At 43.6% G+C, this 19,505-nt stretch overlaps 1 protein-coding gene across 3 annotated transcripts in view; it reads left to right on the forward strand.

Moving 5' to 3' along the window:
• The window catches only part of PYROXD2 (pyridine nucleotide-disulphide oxidoreductase domain 2), a 529,340-nt gene that overhangs the window by 414,254 nt on the left and 95,581 nt on the right, over positions 1 to 19,505 (forward strand). For all 3 annotated transcript variants that reach the window (XM_086922605.1, XM_086922607.1, XM_086922606.1), the window contains 2 exons: positions 7,877 to 7,949; positions 15,188 to 15,344. In XM_086922605.1, coding sequence (XP_086778731.1) covers positions 7,877 to 7,949; positions 15,188 to 15,344 — 230 coding nt within the window. The remainder of the gene's footprint in view (positions 1 to 7,876; positions 7,950 to 15,187; positions 15,345 to 19,505) is intronic.

The following is a 19,505-nucleotide window of genomic DNA, read 5'->3' on the forward strand; positions in this document are numbered from 1 at the left end:
CTTTTGAGTATATCGCTCATAGGACCAAAGAGAGGGCCAGCCCTAGACATTTTTAATATCTATGTCAGGGGCACGAAGGGAGGTCAACTCTCACCTACTGTTTCTGAGCTTGAATCCCGGTTAAGAAGGGTCCCGATAGCTCCCATGTTTTAGTCACTGGTGATTTTAACTGTACGTTTGAGCCTCTTGGGCTGGAGGAATCTTTGGGGACTGTTGAGGATGATAACAGGAGAGGTATACCAGCTTTGTCCTTACCTCCTATTAAAAGGTGGTCCCAAGTGGAAGTTCAAATCTACTCCCTAACCTTGGAATTCGATCTTAGGGCAGCGAATGGTAGGACGTCTCTGGACCCTTCTGGAGCGCATACCTACAATAGGGTGGATTATACGTCTAGAATAGATTATACCCTTCTTGACGTCAACTCCTGGGCCCATTTGCAGGACATGGAGGTACTCCCCTCAGTAGAGAGCGACCACAACCTGCTCTCCCTTGCTCTTCGTCCTTTCTGGACGGAGAATTCGGTAGTACATGCGCCTTCCTTAACCCTTGCTCACCAGGAGCTTTATCCTTCCAATTGTGGTAGGCGTTTAAAATGGAGTAATATTATTATGGATAAAGAGAAAGTCCTAACCATCTCAGCACTTCTGGTCTCTGCCCAGTCCAGGCTAGATGATTCCACGCTACATCCAGAGGAAGTATCATCACTCTTTTGTGCTACTACTAAGGCTCTGAGCGAACTCTTCTATCTTCCCAACATGGCCTCTCGCGTTGTAAAGCCCAAACCTAGGCAGAACCCTTATGGATGGTATACAAAAAATGAAGGGAGATGAAAAGCTCCTTGATTTGTGCGGTGAAGAGCAAGTCCCTGCCCGGCATACGCTTGGCAAGGAAAAATTACTCACTGACTGTGACTGCAGCAAAGAGGGAATGGGAGGATTGCTTCTGGGAGGACCTGAGGAAAGCTAGTCTGGACAGGGATGCTAGAGGTTTCTGGACCCTTATACGATCTAGGGACAGGCCAGACAGCTCATTGATGACGTACAATATCCCCCCCGAGCTGGTTCAACCACTTCTCATCCCTCTATGTTGCAAGCGACCCACTCACCAGTAACACTCCCTTACCAGGACTTTCCATAACAGGATTAGAGTATGTTCCTTTTACTGCTAGAGAGGTGATGGATGCAATTAAAACCCTGGTACCGCTGAATGCAGCAGGGCCCGACGGGTTACCTGGTGATTTAATACGGGCAAGCCCCAGGGAGTGGGGGATTCTTGTATCCTCACTGTTAAATGCCATCACTGAGGGCGCGCCCATTCCTGAATCCTGGAAGGGGGCAGAGGTTGTCCCGATATTCAAGAAGGGATGTCGGGACAACCCTGCCAACTACAGGCCAATAAGTCTAATCGACTCTACCCAAAAACTGGCAGGGAAGGTGATCCTGCGAAGGATGCTTGAATGGATGGACGACAATAACATTCTGTCGGACCTCCAAGCCGGGTTCCGCTCTGGCACTGGAACCATCGAGCAGGACTTTAGATTGACTCTTCTCCACTGGAAGGTGGTGGTGCTGGGAGGGGGCAGTCTTTACTTAGCCTTTATAGACTTGAAGACTGCCTTCGACCTGGTTCCCAGGGAGAAGTTATGGAAGGTCCTGTTAGACTTAGGGTTGCCCTTGTACATTCTCTCCCTATTGTTAAAATTTCACGATGGCAACTTTGCACAAGTACGTTGGGGCACGAAGGGTGAAAAAACAGAAAGAATCCCTGTGGGAAGGGGTGTCCGACAGGGATGTGTCTTAGCACCCACCCTGTTTTCGCTTTATGTAAACGGAGTGGTTGACCATTTGCTTGGAACTCCCTCGGACGCTCCCTCCTTGGCAGGCAAACGGATCCCTACACTGCTCTTCGCAGACGACACTCTCCTTATTTCAAAGTCCCCCATGGGTCTGCAGAGCCTTTTAAACAGTTTCCAGGAGTTCTGTTTGTTGAGAGGCTTTGTAATTAATACAGACAAAACCAAGTTTCTGGTCATGAACCCCCCCAGGAAACTAGGCAGACTTCCGACCTTGAACTCCGAGCCATTAGAGAGAGTTTCCGAATTTGACTATTTGGGTATCCGCCTCAATGACTCCCTTTCCTGGAATCCACACATCTATAAAATGCTACTGGGCCACAAAAGGGTAGGAGGAGCACTACTCAAGAAACAACGCTCCTCATCCAGTAAACCCCTAGCCCCAGTAGTGGAAATATACAAAGCGAGAGGGGTCAGTGCCGCTCTATATGGGGCGAAGCTGTGGGGCACCTGCAACCTGGACCCAATAGCCAAATCAGAGAACAAGTTTTTGAAAGACCTGATGGCTTTGCCACGGAGCACTCCAACTGTGCCAGTGTTACTGGATTTAGGTTGTAGACCTATCGGGGACCAAGCGCAACTTCGCCCACTGCTCCTTTGGGCGAGGTTGTGGCGAGTGCCCGAATTGGTCTCCTATGCGGAAGCTCTGTCTGAGGTTATGGATATGGCAGGGTGGTCTAGGATCAAATGGCTGAGGGACGTCAAAAGACTATTAATCGAAATAGGGCTACCTGATGCTTGGTCCACGAAATCTGCCCCACCAAAGGCTACTGTTAAAAAGCTGTATTGGAACTGGGTCTCTGCAAAATTACATCTAGACTCACGCCATTGTAACGCAACAGTAGCTTTTGTGAGAATCAAGGATGTGGTGGCATACGAACCCTATCTAGATATCATCTCCATTCCGTTTGACCGCGCCCTGTATTTCAAGTTTCGTGTGGGGTCTCTACCAGTAGGGGAGGTAGTTGCGCGCTGGAAGCGCCCTCACCAACTTTCACCTTTTTGTGCAGCCTGTTCCACTCGTGTAGAGTCTGTAGCCCACATCTTCTTTGAATGCCCGGACTACTGTGCCCCGCGGTCTCATTGGCTTAAACCACTTTGTAGACTCCTGGGCATTCGTCAGTGTATAGTGGCAATGCGTATTTTAATGACTGACACAGCCCCTGTGATTGTATGTGCTGTGGCAAAATTCTTGAAATGGGCTTGTTTGATTCGTAATAGAAGGCTTTCCGTATCAATTTAATCCTTGTTTTAACTCTTTTAATCAATTCTTGTACCAATTTTTACCAATTGTGTATAATAGATTGTATATGACATTTATTATAAATTGTATTTTTGTACTGCTTTTATGGTATTTGTATACCGAAATAAAGCCTATCAATCAATATCAATCAATCAATCGATATAGAGCGTTTTATTTCCGGTAATTTGGGTATTGTGATTAAGATAACAACGCCACTGGTTATCTTTGGCTGTGAAGAGAGCACGACTCAACAAGTTTCTGATTTAGAGGAATGCTTTATTTTTATTTGCATGTCTGCATTTCGTACATGTATTACATCGCACTGGCTTGATGAGGTACCACCTAATTTCATAATGTGGCAAACGATGCTTTTGTATATGTTTCACTTAGAAATTGCTTTGTATAAGTTGAAGGGTATAAGGAAAAAAACTTTTGGAAGTAACTTATGGTCCCCTATAACAAATTGGATAGGATAGTTAAGGGACACGCCGTAAAATGCATGATTTTGGTAATGTAACTTGTATTTTATGTATGTCCTTGTTTTTTTGTTCTTGACCTGTTTGCTGCCTCAAAAAAGTTTAATAAATATATTTAAAAAAAAGGACACTGCTTGAGGGGTTGCTGTTAAGTCACAGACACTGTCTTAGGGCTGCTGTTACATCACAGACACTGCCTGTGGGCTGTTGTTGTATCACAGGCACTGCCTGGGCTGTTGTTGCATCACAGGCACTGTTTTAGGCTGTTTTTGTCATGTACACTATCGAACATACACAAGCTAATTCTTTCAAGGGAGCTTCTGATTGTAGATTTGCTTTTTTCCTGTTTTGCCTTGTGAAAACATGAACTTTTATGCCCCTATGCTTAGGTAACATTTCGAGTTAACATGTTTATTTGTGATTGTCCTAATTTTTTACCAGAAAGTTAATGTCTATTTCTAATTTAAAACAGTAAAACAGGTGAAGCTTTCAGACCCAATAGTATGTTGAGGTGTAACTCGCAACAACATTGGTAAGTTAGAGGAGAAAGCTTTGTCCATTGTTCTCCAAGTTTAGGGTTTTTGGCAGGATTTCAGTGTGAGTTGGACTACCTAATTAGTCTTTTATATACGTTATTTGGTTTGGCCACAAATGTGATTTTTTTAAATTCGTCCTCTCTGCCTGGGAAATGACAAGAATCAACATTACTACATTTTGAACACATCTCTTTCTGGGCTCCATTCCCAGTTCTTTTAAACGGGGCATGATAACTCTGCATTTGAAGAAGCCAGTTATCGAATCCACATTGCCAGCCAGTTATCACCCAGTCACCCTGTTACCAGCTGCAGGCAGGATCTTGGAAGCTATTTTAGCAAAACAGCTCTGTTCCTTTTTAGAATTCAGTGAAATTTTGGATGACGCTCAAATGGTTTTCCACCTCTGTGCAGCACACAGTTAACAGTGTTAGCTGTGTTAGTCTTAGTATACTAGCTGATAGTAGTCAGCCGCGTGACCTGATTGTACTATTTCTGTCTGGGATAGATAGTAACACAGGAAACGAAATATTGATCAGTCTGGTGTAATTGGTTGGTTGAATTGATTTCCAAGTAGGAGAACCCAACAGTTGTTTCTAAGACAATTTCTCTCTCCCCCAAATACATTTGCCTATGCTTTGCCTTGCCTCCTTATCAATTCCATCACTATATGAAATCTCTACTGACTATAATTTGCTCCTTTGGTCTCAATGTGTATTCTTGCGTTGACGACACACAACTTCTCTTTAGATTTACTAACTCATCTATGATATTCCATTACTACATGCTACTCCTCTGTAGTCTGCCACTGGATGGGCCCCCACTGTCTCAAACTAAATATGGACAAAGCATAAATCTTGATTATTGGAGGCACTTAGAGTCCTTGGCACTCTGCCTTCTGGCCAGTGGATTTTGGACCCTGTCCTCTGCTAGCCAGACTGGTTGAGAGCTTGGACATCAAAATTGATCCCCTCTCTAGCTGCAGAACCAGGTGTCTTCGGTCATCCCATCCTATATTTCCCACATGAGAAGACTTCACTCTGTAGTAACATTACGACTTGTCGAGGGAAGACATCCCAATCATAGCAGCACTTACTATTGCAAGAGTGGACTATTGCAATAGTCTTTACCTGGTCAGAAAAAAGGCCTTGGTGTTGAAATCCTTCCAAAAAAACGCTGCTTGGCTGGTAGTTGATGGGCCATGTTTTAGCAATGCTAAGCCTATTTTAACACTCTTCATTGGCTTTGTATTTGCCAACTTATTATCTTTAAAAATCTTTGCATGGTCCACCATCTCTTTACGTTAAAACTCCTCTATGTCTTGCCTGAAGACCTAACAGGTAAGGTAATATGTAACTTAGAAGGCTTCATTCTGCCTCCTCTCTCCGTCTGTGCACCCTTATGTTCCATAAATCTCATCTTGGCAGGCAGCCAATCTTTCTTGGTTCAAGCCCTGCTGCTTTAAAATGCTTCCCATCATGTTATCCAATTCACTTTTAATCACTTCACGAATAGGAAAGTCCTAAAAACCTGGCTTTTCACTTAATTAATTTATTGGTCCTGCTCATGCTTCAGTTGGGTACCAATGCCAAGAAGCCTTCGGATGGTAACACACCTAAGAAATCTATAAATAAATAAGCGTGCACATTTTTCAGTCATCTGTGGAGGTCATTTGGAAGAGAGCATCTGCCCAAAATTTTCAAAATTGTTAGTTTTCCCGTCAGGGAACATAGTTTATTCAGTGGAAGTGACACGACCTGGTCTGCTGTTTGAGACAATGTTGGTTGCAATGACACCAGGAAGGCCTCCTTATTTGGTGCCCCCAACGCTATTCCCGCGTTGATCTATTGTGTCTATGAACCGAATGTCAACTATGGTGGCGCCGGAAAGAAAAAGTCCAGGAATGTGCCGTACACCTTGGGAGAAAATTCAAGAGCGTTGGAGAAGACAATGATTATGTCGCTTGCAAAGATAGACAACTGCTTTTGGGATTTGCTTTCAGAAATTCCGTGGGAAGTTTTTAAACATCAGCCCAAGCTTGGAAACAGTATATTCTCAACAAAGGATCTTGTTGCGCAACTATCTGGTCCCCATCAAAATCCCAAAACGAAATTTGCAGACAGATCTTTGGGTTGCCGATGTAAGGCCTCACATGTTAGTGTTACTCATGTTGATAACCTGCCCAACCCGAGAAAATCTCTGAAGTGATGTCTCTGAAAATGCTTCATACTCTTAAACTGTGAAATTAATCGACTGATCTCTCCACATTGTTTCGTTTAGCACCATTTGAACATTAATGACCTTTTAAAGCTTTAATAGTGACCACATTTTTATTACTTAAAAAATTGAGGTATTCACAAGTGATACTTTCTTAAATTTGATTGATGGAGCTGTCCTTTCTCTTCTGGAGAAATTATACAATTGGATTCCAGAAACAGCTAATCCATTGGACAGTTGTCCGAACCCGAATATGTTTGATATCTGCACTGCTTTCCTCACCAAGACTCTCATTTAACACATGATTTCTAAAAATTCTCATTTAACAATTTATTACGTAACTGCTCTGTTGTATATATGTCTGGGTGTCATGATATTGTTTGTATAAAGATTATATGCACTGTCTCGCATAATACAAAGAAAACGCAAACATATGGTACACCCACTACGTCCTACATCAATATGTTATGACATAAAACAACATAAGTTATTTAGATTTTATGCTATGACTCTGTTGCATAGTAGACCTACTATCACTGTTTTTCTGAAGGAGTTCCAGTAGAAGCAGTAATCCCTAGGGGGAAAACTTCCTGAAACTGCAAACCCTCTTATGTATAATATTCGTTTTTAAGGTATAAGGTTTAGGGTTTGTCAAATGTTAATTCTTCTTGCAGTGCCTCGTTACAATATATATCTCTTATCTATTTTTACTATACTTTGTATGAGGGCTGACAAAATCTTTGCAAAACGTCTCTTAATTTGTAGCAAGAGATGTAATGTAGTGGTTACGTTGCAACCCTTCGCAACAGAATACCTAGATTTAATCCTGTCTTCACCAATTGACCAATCATCGCTTGGTTTGGAGAAAGACATTTAGTGCCCATGTGTATTACATTGTAAAAACATAGAGTAAAGTACGATATATATGCATTGGAGCCTCAATACCTTCTACTGTCCAATACGTCACCAGTCCCCTTTGCTATCTCTCTATGTACAATTTGGGATGCCCCTATGGCATAATATGCTACTCTGTGCAGTCTTTGTTGCATACATACTTTGTTCATAAATACATACATTTATTAAAAACAATGTTGCTGGGTATCACTGCACCACATGCCCACCATATGGTTTAGTGTGCCTGTCAAGACTTATTTTTACATTGCAGAATGTGCCTCTAAATATGCAGGGACATTACTCTGAGTTGACTGATATCCATAGGTGTGTTACAAAGGAATCAAATGTAAGTTCCAATGTAAGTTCCAATTGTTGCTGAACCCACTTCCAAGGACTGATTGAGTGTGTGTAATTGTTTTATAGGAAAACAGTTGGATGTCCTCTCACAGGCCTATGTTTTTTTCACATGATGCAGCACCAATATTGTCTAAAGAAGCGCTGAAGTAGCTGCAGGATAACTTCATAGACCCACATTTTCTAAACATGCTGCTTCTTGGTGCATTGTTTTTCCTGCAACAGAAATTGTTATTGTATATAGAAAGGCAGACTTATGAGTAATGGCTTCCCACCCTCAAAATATGACTCTCCGTTGTTGTTTCAGAAATGGCTGCCAGAAGACTTCATCAAGCGCATTTCACTATTCGATACTAAATCTCCTGTAACCAAAATTAATGGTGAGTATGTTGTTATTACAGCAGTGAGCACTAAAAGCAGGTACTGCACCTGATGCCAGCATTGGTATGTTCCTAAAGTCCATTATAAAGTTTAAAAAAGGGACGATGCTGAAGGAGGTTCTAGATGTGGAAGATCATTTTAGAGCTCAGATTCACCAGGGTAGAAGTGTTCAATAGCCTTACTTGAGGGGTGTAATAAAGCCAGGCTTTTGGAATATATACTTTTTTTTATCTAGAAGATGTTCATTTATAAACATTGGGAATCAGAACACTGGCCAAAGGTTACCAACATCATATTTCAGCAGACCAACTCTGCCCAAGCCCGAGAGGTGACAATGGCAGCCACTTAAGCGATCTTTTTGTAAGCATCCAACCAGACAGATAGACAGTGGGATAGTAGATAATGGAGAACTTATAAAATTTCTAGGAAGATGAGTGGACTATGTTACAAATCTCTGTGAGTTCACACAAACTGCATAAGAGATGAGATTAGGTCGCGTGCTAGGAATTATTGCGTGTTTTAGGAGAGAGATCTCCACGCTCTCTTTAGTTACTTGGTCACCACATGCTGACATTGTAGCTAGCACGGAAAACAAGTAATAAAGATAAATGTTAACATTTTGTGTTGCCTTGAAACTTAAACTCTAAATTACCTTTCTAAATACCAGTGCCCAATACAACATGCGCAAAAAGTGTCTGAAACTTTAACTGCCAAGGTGGTACTGCTTACTGTTGTAATTACCTTCTCTAGCATGTGTAGAGCTCTGGCTCATGCCATAGAATGCAGTGATCCATGAGAATATAATGGATCCATCATTCTTTGCTTGGGCGACTTGTTGTCAAGTCGGTGTTTTTGTAAACTGTTATAAACTTCATTAATTCATCTAAGAATGTTTTTGTGGATTTAATACCGACTTAATTCATTAAGGTAATGAAAACAAAAAGAAAATTAGATTTTTTTTAAAAAGCAATAAATTATGCCTGGAGCTTGCCCTTTGGTCTCTAAACTGCATGGCACTTGGATGTACATAGATTTTTATCCCTTTTCCTACAGTAAATATTGATGGATATAGCATTCTGTTTTCAAGCAGGCGTTCGTTAGGACGAGAATATCCCCCACATGTTCCACAGTTATCTTCCCCTGTGCTGAGAGCCCAACTGCGAGTATCTAGTATTCTATTAATGTAGTGTTTGTGCGAAAACTTAGACCTGTTCCTTGACAAGTGTGAGGCCTAGGACCTATTCTGGACCTGGATGAGCACAATAAGAATGCCCTCATTTGCGTGATAAAGAACTATCATCTCTGTCATGGATTTAGCATGTAGTGTCTGAAAAGTTTCAGCGCTCCGTCCATCACCTTATTGTGTTTGATTTGTTTGCCACAAGTTGGCAGGGTATACCCAGACATGGGTCTCTTGCTCACTTTGCCACTGGATTCAAACTAGCCTGGCTGATGAGGGGTGTTACCCCGGAACCGGTCCCAGAATGCTTGTTTAGGGTACAGGCAAGACCTGGCTTGGCAGTTCAGACTGGACTGTTCCCATGAGGAACAGAGTCAAGACTGATTTGCATATGGCTGGGTCTGAACTAGTGTGGCGAAGTAAGCTAAAGAACGATGATGAATTCATCCCAGATCTGTGACTGGGGGTAAGTGTCTGAAAAGTTTCAGTGCTCCCTCCATCTTCTCCTTGTGTTTGCATTGTTTGCCCTAAGTTGGCAGGGTATGCACAGATGTGGGACCCTTGCTCACTTTGCACCTGGATTCAAGCTAGCCTCTCTGATGAGGAATGTTACCCCCAAACTGGTCCCAGGATGCTTGTTTCCGGTCCAGGGAAGGCCTGGCTTGGCAGTTCGAGATGGACTGTTCCTATGAGGAACAGGGTCAAGATTGATTTGCATATGGCTGTGTCCAAACTGGGGTGGCGAGGTGAACTAAAGAACGATGATGGTTTCGACCCAGATCTGTGACTAGGGGTGAGTGTCTGAAAAGTTCTAGCGCACCGTCCATCATCTCCTTGTGTTTGCATTGAATAGCCTTACTGAACACCGCCATTTAGTAGACGGTGGGGACGAGGGGTGGGACTGAAGTCCATGTTGCTCGGAGTGAAAATAGACCTTTATGTGAAGCCATTCACTTTCCTGATCATTGCCCAATGTCACTGTTGATATTCAAGTGCAATATGCTCTTACCTCCTTATGCCTCTGTTGTGGGTGCTCCAAACTGGAGCAACCATGCTGTGACTAGCATCACTCTGCACAACATCTGTGTTTGGAAGGTGGCATATGACAGAAAAAACAACCCATACCAGTTCTGAGAGCGCAGACAGAGAATCCAACATCCACAGTCTGCTTTGACTGGATAAAAGTGAGAGCCACTGACCAACGTGTTGTTCCAGTTCCAAAGTCTCATCAATCAAGGAAGGGAGTACTATACAGAACGGTGGCAGGTCACACTGGTAAGAGTGGTGGGGCGGGATGTGAAGGGCGTGGTGGAAGTTGACGGACAATGGGATAAGTGATATTAAATAAATAAAAAATAAAACCACTTACTTTGCACTCGCCACAATGCCGATGAGGCGGGTGCAAAGTAAGTCGTTTTATTTATTTATTTATGTAATATTACTTATCCTGTCCTCTGTCGACTTCCACCAACCCCCACCCGCCCGGCTCACCACCCTTACCTGTGCAAGCCGCTACTGATACAGAGTACGCAGAAGACTGCTGTGCAAGAAGAGCTGGTGTCAGCCTAACAGCCTCGGATGTATGGGGGAATCCATTAGAGTGTGACCTGGAGTTAGTTCCGTACCCCAAAATGACTTGGAGGCTCTCCTATTGGAGAAGAAGAAGGAGGAGGGTGCCAGCACTAGAGGAGGTGTGACCAACCAGCACAAGCGGAAGCAGCTAACTCCCCAGCTCCCAGGACAGGGGTGCCCAAGCGGACAACACTGTGGCACTGCCCCAAAGTGTGCCTGAGTGGGCAGTGCCACCGTGACCCTGATGTGGGCTGTACTGTGGCAATGCCCTGGAGAGAGCCAGAGTGGATTGTGCCACTGTGAGTTTAAAATTGTTCCAGAGCAGCCCAGGCCTCTGTAGATCTTGAAGATGTGGCACTCTGTAGTGTGTAGTATTTTAGTGTTTTGAGTGAGTTAAAGTACTTTCTTTTTATAAGAAGTAAGCACTGGGCACACCAATAAATTATTGTGCTGTTCGGTGATTGCTGAGTACTGAGCTTGTAGCACCCCCTTGCTATCTCTCGGAGCATCCAGGTACTACTCGCCATCACGACTTCTAAAAGTCAAGTGTTGAAGGAGTTGTACCTGGCCCAGTTTTCAGAGCACTGTAGGATGGACCCTGGAGCTTCGGAAGCAAATTTCCCCAGTCCTCACAGTGAAGGCCCTGGAGCACTTGTTTGACCTGTGGCCACCCAGATGGGGTCTGAACGTATTTGTCTGCCCAAACCTCCGTGAACAGATTTCTTGAAAAGTGCCAGAATGTGAGCTAATATGACCTTTGTTGGGTGCTGCATTCCTTATAAGTACAGATCTAAGAGAGATTCTGACACTGAAGAAATGTAACATTTATATTCTGATATCATAGCTATACCTAGGATCCTTCTGGATCACCTCACCCTGAGAACTGACCACTGTCACCAAAGTGTGTGAGAATGGTTTGCTGAAGTTGCTACCTCCACAACACAAGTATGACATGTATCTGCTACAGTTCATATAAAATTATACAAGGCTGGAAAGAAAGTCTTACAGCAGATATACATTAATGATGGTTTTATTTATTTAGTCATTCATTTTCGACTCCTCTCTAAGCCTGCCACAGAGATCCATGTACATCTGTAAGGAATTGTCTCTTTTTTGAATGATCAAACCCAAGTTTTGGACAAATGCTGCTGTTTTTTCGACTCTTAAGTGTATTGAAGCCTGCTAAACAGACGTCAGTGCCAGTGCTATAACCCTTAAAGGGTTTGTTCACCCACAATTAGCATAAGTTAACTTACTCATACGTCCTTAGTATATGGTACCAGGAGTACCCTGGACTTGTAATTTAAAGTGTCTCTCACAGACAGCAGCACTTATTGTGCCACCATGAGTGAGACAAAGCAAAGTATGACTCAGCCTGCCATTGCTGGCTGGCAGAGCAGTTTTAAACTACTAACTCAGCGTTGCCATTTTAAGCAATGACAACGCCCAAACATTCCTTTTTATTAATTATAAGTTACCCTTGAGGTAGGCCTATTGAGCCCAAAAGGCATGGTGCATTATATTAAAAAGTTGTACATGCAGTTTTTAACTTTACATGTCCTGGCATTAAAAAGCCTGCATTGTTGTTTTTACTGTGAAAAGGCTAGTATCCTCATTGGCAAGTACAGAGTTACACACTAAAAGCTCAGCAGTTCTAACTTCTGAATGGGACTACTAAATATGATACTTTAATGTATCAAAATAATCGTTGCATTAAAACCAACTTAAAGCTCAATTCGAAATGAATGTAACTTTTGCACAAATGGAAACTTTAGTACGCAGCCACTTTGTTGCTCAAAGCTTTCTCGTGACTGTTTACTTGCCACAAGACAGTCTTGTGCCCTCTTGGGGGGAAGGTGTAAACAAACCTCAGGAAGAAACAAAAAGAGCTTGCTGTTGGGCGAAGAGTGACTTCTCCCTGGCAGGAAGGCCAAACAGGGTTTGAGCCCATAAGGTAAGTTCCAAAGGGAAAGTCGCCTTTGTAAAACAAACAGTGGACACTCTTTTGTTCTTGCAGACAGGTTGCCATCGTGAACAGAGAGGGGAAAGCAGTTGTCAAACTGTTTTTTCCATGGGCATGAATCTCCCAGGTAGCCACTCCTCTGGAATGGGATAAGAAGCTCCATAAGCCAAGAGAATGGTTCTGCCACCTTCTGAGTGGGCAGAATTGTGTATTCTGAGATAGCTAGATGTCACACTTACCAGGAAGTCATCACTAGGCAGGAGGGGAGCTGGTAGCCCATTGGCTAGGAGTCCCATATCCCCCAATGGCACGACCTGGGCATATAAGTGGCACTCCTGGCACCCAGATATCAGACAACATCTGCACTGGAGTGGACCGAAGAAGAACTGCTCTGTTGTTGTCTGGCCTCAGCAAAGAGAGGATGCACCAAGACTGATCTGCACATGCTTCTCCCTGGGCTATCAAAAAGAGGACTGGGCCTGTGGTGCCATGCTTGAGGATAAGTCAACCCCGAGCCTTAGACAGAAGAGACGACTCCAAGAGTCAGTTGGCTGTTTTCCTGTTACAGCTGCAGGGCCGCAAATGCTGACAAAGCCTGCCTTGGTGAGTTGGTAGCCAAGAACGCATGACTGCCACTGACTGCCAGCGTGCTGCCTGGGAGACCAAAACCAAATCCTCTAAAGATCTACCGCAAGTCTGCTGGACCCAGGAGAGTCATCAGATGCAATTTAGTCACCCAAGACTGACTTTATCACCAGTTAAAGGGAACATCCGGTGTAGCTGTAAATGGAGACCAGCAGACCAGTGGTAGCTGTTTTTTGGCTGGACTTCAACTGGCCCTCAATCAAGACCTGTGGGCGAAGTCGCCTCACCAGGCCTGTGGACCAAGGAATAGCCCCAGGAAGACCCCCCTTCACAGGATCAGCATCCTCGGCATCATTCAGCATCTACAGCATCCTGTATCTCTTGTATCAGGACAACTCCATTATAGTCGCTGGTAATTACTAATAGAGCCTGGAACTGGACTTGAGACCCAATTGACTTTGAGGTAACTGTCCAAACAACCCTCATTGGCCTCTGTTACCTGTTCCCTGTCAGAACTGGTCCCTCACAACGACCAGAGTAGTAGTTTATCAATATTAACCAGAGTTTGCAAAGTTTGACTGTGAGCACGGTCCAATACAACAATTTATTGAATTAAATGAGAAAAATGTATTGTTCCTTTAAAAATTCATATCTCCAGAACCCTCCAGTGGATGTTTTGTCCTTGAGGTGTAATTTTAAAGATAAAAATACTCTTATAAATTGGTGTCAGAAATGAATTGAATCTTGTTTCTGCCTTTGGTTGTTTCTTAACGCTTTACACTTGTTCCTTTAATAAAGCCTGACTGCTCAGAGCCACAGCTAGCCAGGGTTGAGCTGAGGTTTTTCAAAAGAATCTGACTGGACCCAGTACAGGAACGGAGTTTCTTACACAGTGATGTCTCACAACTACACCATATAAATAACAGCTTTTCTCACAACATCGTATATAGATTTAATACAAAACACAGCATTTTTCACAGTTAATAATAAAACTTGATTTCATTCTGAAAATTCATTAAAGTATTTAAAAAGATCGGAAATGTGGCTTAAAATGTAATTTGGCAAACAAATAATGCACATATGTAAGTTGTGTTCCACATCCACCTTGATATCTCATTCTGTCATCATGCACAATGCCCATATTACAGATAAAATCATTGGCTGGAGGAAGATTTCTACTCCTAAAACTAAGATAAATGCTACAAACAGTTGGGTCCAATTTGGCATTAAATAAAAGTGAAATTCAATGCCTGAGTCCAGCCAATGTGCAATCTCTTATTTGTTAAACACTGACCTCTGTCATTTTGAAAACTAACGTTTTCAACAAAATGTACAGTTGAGATTTGCCAATACAAATGGAAATCCAGGAAATAATTCAGCAATAAATACAAACATCATTGATATGAAGCTGAAATTTCAGTTTATATTCTGAATTTGACTTTTCATGTAAAAGAGATCTTAACATGTTGAAATCACTGAACACGCTTTCTACAAACTGTTGTGCATGTTTAGGTGATGCAGTGCCGTCTTAACGCATACATACGCTGGGCATTTGCCCAGGCTCCCCATGTAGACCAGAATTTAACACAAATTTTCTGTTAAACATTTTATTCCTGTGGGTGGTTCTGTAGGCAGGGCCCAGTACACTGCTTTGCTCGGGGCCTATAATGCTGTTAAGAAGGCCCTGGGGTGATGACGCTTTTTGTGGCTGAACAGTGTGTATACAACACTGCTGTGACTCATCCTGACCTTGGCAGTAGAGGGACCTATGCCTGATCCGCGTCATGCATATTGAGTTAACATTTTGGTAAGTTGTGTTGGGTGGCCCCTGTCAAGTATGGGAATCACACATCCTGTTGAAAACAAATGACTTTTTTGTTCAGATCTTTTCCTTGACAAATGGATTAACCTTTTTTTTTCTAATGTGAACACTTTAGTGGCAGTGGATAAATTGCCTAACTTCTTGGCTGCCCCGAATACTAGTGATGGAAGGCCACTTCCTCATCACCAGACGTCAATCCACCTGAACGCCGAAGATATGCATTGCCTTACTATAGCTTTTGAAGACGCACAAAAAGGGATACCTTCTTCCAGGTAAAGAAGAGTCTGTACAGCAAGCTTACACGTCCAGCTATTCTATTTAACAGTCAGATTTAGTGCATTCCCTCATGCCAACTTCTAGCTCAACCCCTTAGTTCTTAAAGTCATTGTAATTCCAATGTTTATACTGTGCTCCATTGCTTTATCTATATTTGTGTTTTGTAAGTGTCATAAATGCATACTTACATTTCTTTCATTATGCTGTCACAGAAACCCTGTTCTGCATCGCAATATCATACTCCTTCCATGAACTCTGCAATAATCTCAAACGTTATGAAAAATATGCAGTCATATTAGCAGATTTTCAAATCCCATAAGGATGGGATTCGGAATGGCACATTATATAGTATTTTTTTCAGAATAGGAAGTTTTTTCAGGTGGTTTAACCTCAAATAAAGGAATGGGGTACTAAGATCATGAAGAGTAACTACATTCTTAACCCTTTATTACAAAACAGTCTTACTGCCAACCATGCCAACATTAATTCTGCAATGGACACTACCTGTAAACTGAACAAATCTGTTCTCTAATTCAAAATCAGTCCAAAAAACATGTACAACATTGCCACTAAACTCTTTAAAATATATGAAATATGTATTTAGTAGAGTAAGTCTCTCATTGTATTTCGTTGTCTATGAAAACATGCTAGAAAAACACACTTACTACCAGTTTCTGTTTATTGTATTCCAGAGGTCTGGATGCCCCTCTTCTTCACTTGTACCAAGGCAAGAGGTGTATAAATCATCCACTCAAATCTGTCTCCAACTCATTTCGTAATAATTGTGAAGTGGAGTAGAATACCACATGCTTCTGTCCGTCATCAGTGTTGTGATCAGTCTACATGACTAACTGTACACCATATGGCGGTTTACTTTGGGAAGGGCGCAGGTCCTAAGTTGCGCTGGAAGGAGGGACATGTTGGCCTCCTTGGACTTCTCATTTCGTATTATGCACAGCAGGGGAGGGCAGGTGTACACTGCTTCTCCGTCTGCTGCTCCACATCTACAGGGTATGGCCCCAACAACCTCTATAAGTGTGTGTTAATGGTCGCAAACATTTAAGGCTGAGAGGTAAAGAAGCAAGTGTGATTGCAATTACTCACAATTCCCACAACTGTGGGGCACCTAGAGCCTCCCTCGTAAAGATGAGGGCCATGTGTCCTGGAAATTGTACACCCAGTGGGTCACCATCCACATTGTTTATAGCTTTACCCAGGCAGCAGCACACAAGCCTGGGTAGTAATCACACGAAGCTTCCCGGGTAAGTTGAATTGGCTTAATTTGAATTTACAGGTACTCTCAATAACTGGTACCATCACCCCCAGTCGGCAGACAATTGGCAGAGCATGGAACCAGGCTCAGCCACATTCTAATCAACAATCCACAACCATAGAATGCACGTGCATCACTATACTGATGATAGGGCGTGTTGCCGCATTATAACACGCCATCTTCCGTTATTTCCTGAGTGTATGAATAAAACGTATAAGAAAAAGGTAAAAGAAAGTAACCAAGTTACATAAGAAACAAAGACTTTAAATTACATTGAAAATTCAATAATACAATACAAATTACAAACAGAGCAAGAACAACAAAACGACGGCCTGCAGTGCCTAATGTTACCTGAAGTAAGCAACAAAGTCATTTGACTGACAAAACTGCAAAGAACACAAAACATGAATACGAGTGAAAACTAAGTCCCACAGATTATTAAACTTCATCAGACATAATCATGCAAATACATGGGTGGTAATTTTTGTCTCAGAATCTTACTAATACCAACCGCTGATCTAATGTTGGAGCTGGAATGACTACCTAACCTGGAACATTCACCACTTCCAAACAGACTATTGAAGCCGCTTCGCTCTCCTCATCTCTGATTAACATGTATCCACTACAACCATCACCCCTGTCTTCCGCCCATCCACACTCTTGAGTGCAATAATTTGCCACCCTTCTCAAGTTCCAGTGTGTTGGACCTAGATTACCCAAGTCTACATAAGGTAGCTTGGCACAGTAGTGGCTACAGCTAACTCAAGGCGTTGGTTAAGTACTTACAAGTCTCACTCACAGTAACTCAGCGCTGAACCACTAAAATAAAGACACAACACCACTGTTTGGAAAAATACCGTTACCTTTTATAAAAATAATATGCTTTTCTTGTTATACTTTTAGACAGGTATAAAACACAATCAAGTTACACCTTGTTCATGTAATTCAGTTCACACTTCCCTACTTTTCCTGGTCAGATTTTGAGAATCAAGGGTACATTTAAGGTCAGTGGTTATTCAGGTCACAATACACTTCACTAATAAATTTACAGAAAGGAAAAATGCAGTCTGACAGTGCAATACGTTTTTAAAGACTCATTAGCAGGTACATTACCCCACAGCTCTTAAGTGACTGCTCAACTCAACAGAGTGACCTGGTTGTAGGTCTTCACAGCATAACCCACCAGTAATGTGACTAAAAGGGAAGACACAATAGTATTAGCAAGGCTCCCCTCTAGCTAATTGACAGGCACACCTATCTGTTAGAGGATCTACTCCCTCTGTTACCAAAATTCTGTAAGGGCTTTTACCCAGGAACCCTGTGGTTCCCTGCACAGCTTCCACCTCTCTTTTCTGAGCCAGTTATTGGTTGCTTAAATCTGGTTTAGGCAGTTCACTCGCCCGCTTCCTGAAGTCAGGCTTCCCTGGACTGTTCAGTTAGTTGTTTAGATTGTAGCCCCACTGTCCTGCTTCCTTCCCTCGGTGCTGCCGCCTCCCGCTCCCACACTACCCGGCTTACTTAGATGTTGGTAGGCGTGTCGCGGGTGTGTCTTCTACACGCGATGGAGCCTGGCAGCAGTCGACTGTTGGGGGAGGACAGGGAAGGCTTTCCCGGCCCCAAGGCTCCCTACCGCAACGTCCGCTGTGGCGCTTCTGCCTCCTCCGAGGGGGTCGATCACCTGGAGCTCCGACGCGGCGCTCCTCTTGCTGACGCGACCGGCTTCTCCTCAGGTGGCACTCCTCCGCTGGGCATGCGCGGAAGCGCTCGCTCTTCTCCCGCCTCCGCACTCGCTCAAAGGAAGGACGCGGCTCTTCTGGGCCTGCCCGACCCTAGGCCCCTCCTGCCTCCACAGAAGCGTTCGCGCTTAAGACATGCGCGGAAGCGCTTCCTTCTCAATTGACGCGGCCGGTGCCCCCGGGGTCCCACAGCCGATCGTAGCAGCGCCGCTGCTCCTCCTCAGTCACTTCCCACTCCGGCTTCTCAGGAAGGATGTGCACACACGGCGCCCTCGCTCTTCAGGTCGCTATGGTGCCACAGACACCCGCCTTCACCACAGCTGCTCCACAACACCGGTAAGCGCTGCGCTGAGTATGGGAAGTCAGGGATCCCCTCTGTAAAGAACGTTCTGAGAGGGTTCACCGGAGTTCAGATTTAGAAGGGTCTTCCTTCTCAAGTAGCTTAATTTCCTTGTCAGCAATTGATGTTTTGAGAGGGATTGGTCAAAGGTTAAAGGGGGAACAACCCTCTGAAGAAACTGTCAGCCTCAGAGACAAACTAGCTGCTCTCAGTGTGTCCACCTCCTCTCACCACTGCCTCACTCCTCTACTCTTGGGTCAGCACAAAATGGCTGCTGGTCACTGGCCTTATATAGGGTGGCCTGAGACCTGCAGAAGTCTCTAGTTAATTCCAGAAAGTTCCCTAATGTTATCCTATGGACCTGTCCTCCAGTAGTGTCCGTTATGGCAGTTGGTGGACACCATTTTAGGTTTCTGGAGATCCCTAGATTTTCAAGGGGGCTGACTAGGCCTCACAGGTTATGAGGGAAAAATGGCGTCATCGCCAAGGAACACCTAGCCCCCTGACAGCATAAAAAAATTCCTGATGGACATATGTAAGAATAAAAATAGAAACTCTGGGAGGCTAAGGGGGACCAAAATAAATAATAATGGTTAGAGTCTCCCCAGAAGCAGACAGGTCTAACACGCGTCCCCCCCAGCTGAAAGTGGGGAGAACTACCCAACCCCTTGGGAGTCCTCATCACTAAGGCGGAAGTACCTGGATAGACCGTCTGCGTTGGCATGGTCCGTCCCAGGTCGATGTTCCACCCTAAAGTCCATTCCCTGTAGGGAGATGGACCACCTCAGCAACTTGGGATTCTCCCCCT

This window comes from Lissotriton vulgaris, chromosome 5 (assembly GCF_964263255.1).
Source record: "Lissotriton vulgaris chromosome 5, aLisVul1.2, whole genome shotgun sequence".
Classification (NCBI taxonomy): domain Eukaryota; kingdom Metazoa; phylum Chordata; class Amphibia; order Caudata; family Salamandridae; genus Lissotriton; species Lissotriton vulgaris.